Here is a 9,625-nt window from a genome sequence, read left to right as displayed (position 1 = left end):
TTGTTTTGGTGGAATATAAAAAGGATAAACCTTTTATTTCTTCTTTTGGTCATATTCCATGACACGAAAATATAAGTAAGGTGCTTGCCTTCTTCCCATCTACCTAATTACTGTATTTACGCTCACACATATTACATGATAAAAATATTTATGTATCACAAAGTCGATATTTGTGTCATATTAATAAATACGTAACGTGTTTAAAATGAATTTTTATCGCTTAACCATGGTGACATATATTCTCATTTTAATTTTTGATTCTTAACTTAAATAATTTATCTAGTTTAATGGAAATAATGATGCGAATAGACATCGGCAAAGCTATAATATTAATTATGGATTTGTATAAATCAAGTAACTAAAACGCTTTATAACTTTATTTACAATTTCAAAACTTATAAACTTCAACTTTAAGAATAGATATTTTGCTCTTATACCACTATAGCACTCTTAACATTACTATACCAATCCGTACACCCACTACTTCTCTCACTCACCTCTCTTAAACCCACCCCCCACCGCAACCCCCCCCCCCAGTCATCCAACTTTGCCCAAATACCGACCAGACCAATCCCATCCCATCCATCCGCTCATCTCTCTGTGTGTTTCTTTTGTACCCTTCCCTTTCTTTTTCTTTCTTTCTTTCTTTCTTTCTAATTGAACCAAATATTATCTTTACCTCCTGAGTAGGCTTTTTCTTCCCTTTATGCTTTATATATTTTTCTGCTTAGAGCATCTTTTTGTCTTTCACCCCTCCCTCTTTCCTTCAATTCTATAACTTCACTGCATATATTAATGTTTCTTGATTAGGCTATATATATATATATACCTTTCTCCTCTTCTTCTCGAGCTTCTTTCTTAGGTAATTCTTTCTCTTGTTTTACTGAAAGAGTAGCTTGTACTTTGATCCATCCTCGTATTGATCCGAGATTCTCGGCCAAAAACCTAAAAAATTAAATAACTATAATGTCACTCGACATGACATCTTCGATTTCCTCGGAACGTGTTTGTTACGTGCACTGCAACTTTTGCAACACCATTCTTGCGGTAATATTACTTCTTTAATTCATCTAACTCTTTTCAATTTGATTTTGTCCACTTAATTACAAAGGTTTTCAACCCTTTTAAGTTGTTTTTAACATGCATGTTAGCCACTCCAAAATAGAAAAAGAGATCAAAGACAACAAGGAGCTCTTCATTTTAAGCTCATATGGGATTATTATGTGCATAGATTTTAAAAAAACATGTTTTTGAAAGAGGATATGTCTTTCTTGGGTTTTAAAGTGAAGAAAATATTGCTAAAATTCATCATAATTTAAATGAAATGAAGTCTCTTCTTTTGAATTATAGGGCTAATTAAAGATGTATATGGTTGAAGAAATTTTACTCGAGTATTTGGTAACTTTTACTCAATATTTTATGTTAATTTTTACTAGATTTCACTTGGGAGAGAAAAAATAAAGTAGTTTTGTTTGTTAGGAGTCTTCATTTGTTAGAATAATCTTGAAAATTGAACTTCGAATGGGAATTGGGAGAAAAAAAATGAAGAATTGTGATCCAATACCCTAATCCTATTCAAAACCCTGGATGATGAATCCAACAAGTCGGTAGGAGAGAAAAAAGAAAGTTGCAGTTTTTATTTTAGTTTGCAAATTATTATTTTTTTCTCCAAAAATTCACACATCTGATTCGTACTTCTATACTGATCACAAATAATTGTACTAGTAATTTTGATGCCATTAGATCTCTTCCCTGCAAATGAAAGAAAAAAAGATGGTGGGGTTTTCTGTTCACACATTTGACGCATTTGCCCACTGAATAATCAACTCAAGATATTTTTTAAAACTTTTTTTCCCCAATTCTTAGGATAGCATTTTGTTTCTATTGTTGAAGAATATCATGCTGGAAGCAAGTATTGTTTTATTTACTCTTCTTCCTCCTGTCTTATAGCCTTTTAATCTATGGATACATAAATAGAATTGAAGTTCTTTATTTGAAAGAATTTAAATAAGAATAGATGATATAGTTTGATCTTGGTTTTGCACGTTCCTTTACTTCATGTATCATATTTAATTTCTTTATATTTTTATTTAGAAATTTTGATGATCCTTGTAATGGACTGTGATTTCTGTTCTAGTCATGTCATTTTCCTTGTTATCTCTCTCTTTCTCACTTTTCTAGTGACTGAGCAATGGTCAGAAAAAATTCAGAAGTAACAAAAGAAAAGGGATTAAAGAGATAAAAGAAGAAGGAGAAAATTGATCTTTGATTTTTGCAATGTGAAAAAACTATACTAACAAACTCCATCTCATAGATGAAGCTTATTACTATGTGAAAATACAAAAATTGTGTCTTCCTCCTACTTCATCCTTTTATGCTTCCCCTCTTCCTTCTTATGGTGGTACATGGCCTAATAGAGTACAACTTCCCATTCCTGTCCAATGATAGCTTCTCGCGTTTCTGGGATGTAGTTATAGATAGGTTAGTCTTAGTTGATCGTTGTCTGCACCTATTATCTCCTAATTCTACGACGTGTTATTGTAAGTACAAAGGCGAATTAAAGACAATATGTGTGCAAAAATAATATTTATATATACCTAATTTTAAGAACTTTCACATATGTCTAATAAATAAAAAATTGTGGTTCAATTATACTAAACCCCTCCCTTATACTCCCCTCTCAAACTTTTCTCCAAATTGTGTCAATAACGTACACACTTCCTCAAACTCTTAGCCTCCTCATTCTTCTTCCATTTTGGGATGATTTAATTTGTAACAATGTGAGCAAACTAGAAAGAAGTCTATAGCTAGTTTAGTAGAAAGTTAACAAATTAAGTGTGTGTCACTTTTTGCAAACTATTGTTACTGGTTTCTTTTTATTGCAAATGGTAAATAGTGAATACAATTGACAGTGTCAAGAATATGATAAAACATTTTGTTCCCTTAATGAATATATTGTGTTGTCAGGTTAGCGTTCCATGCAGCAGCATATTTGCCATAGTGACAGTAAGATGTGGGCACTGCGCTAATTTGCTTAGTGTTAGTATGCAATCTTCACTTCAGGCTCTCCCCCTTCAAGATCCACAGGTTTATGTACTTTCTTTTCTTTTTAGTTTGTTTTTAAAAAGATCTATTTTTATATTTAAATACAATTTAACTTTATAGTACTTCTCATTTGAATCCTATTGACATGATTCTATAGACACATAAATATCATGACATGTTTAACATCATAAATTTAAAAAATCGTTATTTCTTAAACATTGTACCAAGTCAAATAACTTCAAATAAAATAACACGGAGGGAGTAGTTATCTCAAAATCTTTTTGGTTATGTGTTCCTTTTTGTTTTATTTCCTTTTGTAGTCAAACAAGAAAGTGAAAAATAGTACTCCCATTTAGTTAAATCATATTCAAAATATATTATTTAGAGAAACCAATTAAACTTTCTCCTAGTTAATTACTCTTTCTTTAGCTCATCAAAGGCAGATTTTCTGCCTTTGATTTATTTGTTTTAACAAAAATACTATTAGTATTCTCCAGTTCCAGCCTTTTGGTTCAGATAGTTTCTTGGAGGAATAAAAAATATCTGAATTAATACATGGAATCGTCGGAATTTAATTTTCTCAAAAATTTACACTATATAACTTAAGTCTTAAATACTATTATATAGGTCAAGCTTCAACATTTTAGTTTTGGCTCATTCCACAAATATATAATTAGGATGCAATTTTTCTTCACTTTTTGTTGGTGGGGGAGGAAAGTGTTTTATAATGATCATATGTGTTTTTTTCTTTTTTATCTGACAGAAGCAGCAAAGACAACAGTCAAATGTTGAAAATGCCAGTAAAGCCTGCGGGTCATCATCTTCTTCCAAGTGCAACAGATTTTCTGCCATTGATTATTCTCCTCAAATTGAACCTCGAATCACTCCTATTCGCCGTGAGCTCTCTCTCTCTCTCTCAATAAATTGCTACACATTTACATACATATTTGACTTTTTTATTAAATTGTTTTATCTTCTATACATTATAAATATGACTAATAACATGAAAAATAAGGCTGATAACATGCTGCAACAAGTCAAAATACAACATAGTGTAATAAAAATCTTACATTGTCTTTGTTGAAGACATAACTAAGTAACTAAAAACATGTTTTCTATAAAAGCTTAAACTTTTCATTGAGATTATTAGAGAAGGCAAAGATCTTGAGTTCGAGTCTAACGGTCACCTGTTATAAAAATTTCAAAGAGCATAAAGAACTGACAGTACTCGAAGATATTAGAGTTCAAAATTAGAAAAGTGAAACTTGAGGTAAAATAATGTATAAATTCACCCTTACAGTAGGGGACCAAACCATTGTTTGAAAAAAGTGGTACAAGTGCACCAACTGAGCAAGATAAACGATAAGAAGTCCAATGAAGAAGGTATCGATCTCTTTAACCAAATGAGAGCGATTTGTCAGACTCCAATGAAATTTCCAGCTTCACTTATGACATCTGAAGTTTGATAATGACATTACACTTGTATCCAACTCACCACTAGCACCAGAATCTTGAAACATAGGTTAAGTATTTCTGGAGCCCTAGCATCTCTTTTTACTAAAGGTCTTTTCTTGATTAGGGTACTGAGATGCTACTATACATGCAATGTCCAAGATTTTCGTGTGCTATAGCCCACGCCTTCCGCATGGGCCCGGGTCCCCGGACCAGGACCGCCTAGAATTTTTTTGGTCCCATTCCTGCATTTTAATTTATGTATGCATAAATACTAGTGAACTAAACGACCCCTAACCGTTTATATTTTTTTGTGTGTATATATATATCAGTGTTTTAAAAGGCGCGGGCGTAAGGCGAGACGTTTTACATATACCTCAGTGAGGCGTAAGCTCCGAGGCACGGAGCGTAAGCCCCTTGGATATTTAATATTTAATATTTTATAAAATAATATAATTACAGTAAATTTTTATAAACAGGTAAAATTGCATAAAAATTAAAGAAAACTATAAATATGTAAACATATTTATATAGATGTGCTCCATCCCCACAAAAAACTAGTCAAAATAATCTATTATTAATTACTTACAAGCACAAGTAATTTGAGTCGAAAAGAATAAAGTTTTTTACATGAAGGAACAAAAAGGATGAATAACCTGCAATTTAAACTTTGAACTTGCTCCTCTGAAGGAGAATGGAGTTTTCTCTATATTTGTAAAAAAAAAATTAAATATTCGTTGCTTTTGGGAGATATTAGCAAACTAGCGGAAGAGATAAGAATTGGGAAAGACCATAAATTAGGATTTCAATCAATAAAAAGGTCTTGACTTCTAAATTTAATACATTTCAGTTCCTTTTTAAATTTTTTGAGTAATTACAAGCTCACTTTTGAGAATTTAGGTATTATATGGAGGACGTATTCAACAAATTTTGTTTTAATTTGAAAAAGTCTCTGGGGATTACGCCTCACTACAAAAACGTGCCTCAAACGCCCGGGCGTACGCCCCGAACGCCCGAGCGTAAGCCTCTTGAGATTTTCGCCCCACACCATCGCCTCAGGGCATTTTTGGTGCGTCTCGCCCTAGGGCTTGCCCCGAAAACGTCTTTTAAAACATTGATATATTAGATCAATGCATACTACCACGGATTTCTCAAGTTCAAGTTATCCATTTAATATCATAGCTTAGGAAAATCGGAATATCATAACAATTGTACGTAAGTCCGACAAGTTGGGGTCAGCTATATGATCCTGACTTCCCATTTAAGCGATCAATTACAAAATAACCTCAATAAAATGCACAAATTTTTAGATTTCTGGTTTGCATACTGCAAACTATGTGGTCGAAATTTTCCTTATAGTAATGACATGAATATATTACTTTCTTAATTTTGTTAGGATATATGTCTAACTCCACCTTTTTGCCTATCTCAAACCATGCAGCACCGGAGAAAAGACAACGTGTTCCTTCTGCTTACAACCGATTCATCAAGTAAATTTGATTTACTTTTATATTGTTGCTGTGTTTCCGATATAAATCTGAAGCTAAGAAAAATAATAAACAACTCAAGAGCAATTCAAAGCGATATTTTACCATAATATTCAGTAGATGTTAAGATTTTATCGTGTTAATTCATGTACTAACTAAGCGTGCATGTATATATGTGTTGTGTTTTAATGTGTAGGGAAGAGATCCAAAGGATAAAGGCAAGCAATCCTGATATTACTCACCGGCAAGCTTTTAGCACTGCTGCCAAAAATGTAAGTCCTGCCCGCCCAAAAAAGAAAAACGTAAGGCAATGTTAAGATTTTTATAGACTGAGAATTGGAAATTGTATATCGTTAGAGGGAATGAAAGAAGGAAGAATATAGGGAATGATAAAATACCAATAAGGGTGGGGAAAAAAAAAAAAAACCCAAAAATACATAGACCATAAAAAGAATAGAACTATGAGATGTTGAAAGAGATATTGAGCCAAACACTATGCACCTAGCCCTCAAATGAAAAACTGAATTTCTTGCTCAACAATGTAAAACCAACCACTAGCTCTCTCGACTCTCGTCTATGCCAATATCTATTCTAATCTTAATTTCTTCCTTATTTCACTTTCTTTAATTTAATTACAGCTTTGTTAATTATGTTCGGATTGTCAGGGACATGAAAGGAATTTATAATAGTCCTGGACTATTGCCTTAAAGTTTTTGATTGAATGTTCAGATTCTTTCGCACAGGGCAAGAACTCCCTTATAAGTTATTGGCAGGTCATGTTATGGTACTCATTATTGGAATCTAAGCAAATGAAAACATGAAATAAATTTGATAAAAATGACAAGAAGCAAATACTATACTCATGTTAGATGATTATGACTAAGATTCTATTTTAGGTTATGCCATAAATAGAATAAGAAAGTATGAGGACAACTTTCTTGGTTTTAGCTTTATTAGTTCTGAGTTTTAGTCCTGTAAGTGAGCCTATGAATTTCCTTAGTTACGTTGCTATAAAATGAATGCAAAAAGGTGGTATTTGGTGATTTATTTGTTTCTTCAAAAAGCCAAGGAGGAGGGAGAAAAAGACAAGTAATAAAACAATATGGTGAAATGAAAATAACCTGTTACATATGGGGATTTTAAGCTGTCCACAAGAAAATGCATGGTAGGGACAAACAGGAATGGTCACTAGACAGAAAAGAGAAATCTGAAGCTATATCTTTCTCAAGATTTTATCTTGTGGTATTTGCTACATTTTGCAGTGGGCACATTTCCCTCATATCCACTTTGGACTCAAGCTGGAGGGCAACAAGCAAGCCAAATTGGACCATGCAGTTGCAGGAGAGAGTCCTCATAAATCTCTTGGTCTTTACTAAGATCAAAACTTGATACCAAAACTTAAACATATATATATTTCTAAATATTGTTTTCAAGTTGTAAAAGTCTCTCCAAACGACATATACAGTTTGGCTCTGAAGTGTCCTGTGGTATCTTTGAAAATGTTTGCCTTTTTCAGTGTGTTCCCTTTTCAGGCCGTGGGGTTCGTTATTTGTGGCTCAATATCATGTATTCTAATTAGCTACATTCAATGTTTACTCCAATAACAGACACTTGCTCTTGTGACTTTTTATAAGTACGTATCTATTTGGGTATGGACGCCCTTGCCAAATTGTTTTTTTTTTTTTTTTTTAACTTCTAGATTGCAAGTAATCAAATAGCAGATCTGTAGATTGATGCACAAACGGATGCAATATGGGGTTATTACTTCAAAATAAGTAACCTGAAGCCAACTCTACGTATATTTTTCGTAACATATCAGAGATTACAGATTTGGACCAACCAAACATTTTTACTCCAAAATACATGGCACTCATTAATTTTTAGTCTGATCCAAAAAGAATGATATTATTTTATATTTGATAATTCTTTAACTTAAAATTTCTCATTTATCCTTACGATATATTCTTATTACCACAAAAATTTCAATTTATAACGACAAGCAATGGCTAATCTACATGGAGAGTTGTGGGTGCTCAAGCACCCAAGGTCTTTACCCAGATTTAGTATATTTACAAAGGCATTTTGAAAAAAATTTAGACAAGTACTAACCGAGCACCCATAATTAATGTAACGACCTGGCTGGTCGTTTTGAGTGTTGTAGTCCCGTTATTCCATCTACTACTCATTTCATGCCTAATTGTTGTTATGTGACTTGCCGGGGTAGTTGATTCGGTTCCGAGGATGTTTCGGAATGTGATGAGACACTCAGTCTCAAGGTAGGAAGTTTAAGTTGAAAAGGTTGACAGGATGTTTACTTATGTATAAACGACTCTGGAATAGAGTTTTAATGGTTCCGATAGATCCGTTGGGTAATTTTGGACTTAGGAGTGTGTTCAAATAGTGATTTGGAGGTCCGTAGTTGAATTATACTTGAAACGGCAAAAGTTGACAAATTAGAAGCTTTAGAAATTTAGAAGTTTGACCGAGAGTTGACTTTGTTGTTACTAGACTCGGATTGGGGTTCCGGGAGTTGGAGTAGGTCTGTTGTGTTATTTAGGACTTGTGTGCAAAATTTGAGGTCAATCGGACTTGATTTGATAGTTTTCGGCATCGATTGTAGAAGTTGGAATTTCTTAGTTTCCGTTAGGCTTGAATTGAGGTACGATTCGTATTTTTGATGTTGTTTGACGTGATTTGAGGTCTCGACTAAGTTCGTATCGTGATTTAGGATTTGTTGGTATATTTGGTTGAGGTCCCCGGGGCCTCGGGTGGGTTTCAGATGGTTAACAGATTAAATTTTGGACTTGGAAGACGACTGAAGATTGGTGGTGTTCAGGTCTGGTCTGGTTTCCTTATACGCGATCGTGTGGGAAGGTCCGCGATTGCGTAGGCTAATTTGGGCAGCCGAGGTTTTTGTTCTATGCGATAGCGAGTTTTGGTATACGATCGCGTAAGCTGGGGAATCAGTGCATCGCGAACGCATGGGCTAAGCCGCGTTCGCGAAGAGGAAAGGAGGCAAGAGCTAGTCACGCACGTTGTTCTATGTGAACGCGTGGGTCTGTTCCTGATCGCGTAGGCCTGGGAAGCCTATGCATCGCATTCGCGTGAGTTTGTATGCGATCGCGTGGGGTTCTGGGGGCAGTGGAGTTTGTGTTTCGTGATCGCGAAGAAGGGATATCTAGGTAGACTTAAATATTTCAAAAATGAGGGTTTGAGTTCATTTCACAAATTTGATTTTGGGAACTCGGTTGGAGGCGATTCTTGGAAAGATTTTTAAGGGAGTGATTGGGGTAGGTGATTCTTACTTAGTTTTGGTTAAGTTCCATAATTATATCTTTGATTTCATCATTTAATTAGTGATTTGGGTTGAAAAAAATGGAGAAAACTTCTTAGGCTGAATTTTGGGAATATGAGCGAGAATTTGGTATCGGATTTGAGTAATTTTGGTATTGTTGGATTCGTGGTTGAATGGGTGTCCGTATTTTGTAACTTTCATCGGATTCCGAGACGTAGGCCCGGGGGTTGACTTTTGAGCTAACTTTTTGACTTTTGATATAGAACTTAGCATTTTCATATGGAATTGATTCCTATAGCTTGAGTTGATTGTATGGAATTGTTTGTGGCTAGATTCGAGGCATTTG

General features: G+C 34.1%; 1 protein-coding gene across 1 annotated transcript; it reads left to right on the top strand.

Moving 5' to 3' along the window:
- The first annotated feature begins 581 nt into the window (after positions 1–581).
- Positions 582–7,617, top strand: LOC104117140 (axial regulator YABBY 5-like). The gene is made up of 6 exons (XM_009628142.4): positions 582–1,047; positions 2,968–3,087; positions 3,809–3,941; positions 5,939–5,987; positions 6,181–6,256; positions 7,247–7,617. The coding sequence occupies exons 1-6, from the start codon at positions 967–969 to the stop codon at positions 7,358–7,360; spliced, it is 573 nt and encodes a 190-aa protein (XP_009626437.1). The 5' UTR covers positions 582–966; the 3' UTR covers positions 7,361–7,617.
- The last annotated feature ends 2,008 nt before the right edge of the window (positions 7,618–9,625 follow it).

The sequence above is a fragment of the Nicotiana tomentosiformis genome, chromosome 11 (assembly GCF_000390325.3).
Source record: "Nicotiana tomentosiformis chromosome 11, ASM39032v3, whole genome shotgun sequence".
Classification (NCBI taxonomy): domain Eukaryota; kingdom Viridiplantae; phylum Streptophyta; class Magnoliopsida; order Solanales; family Solanaceae; genus Nicotiana; species Nicotiana tomentosiformis.
The sequence above is the reverse complement of the archived record's forward strand: the minus strand, read 5'-3'. Positions and strand labels throughout refer to the sequence as shown.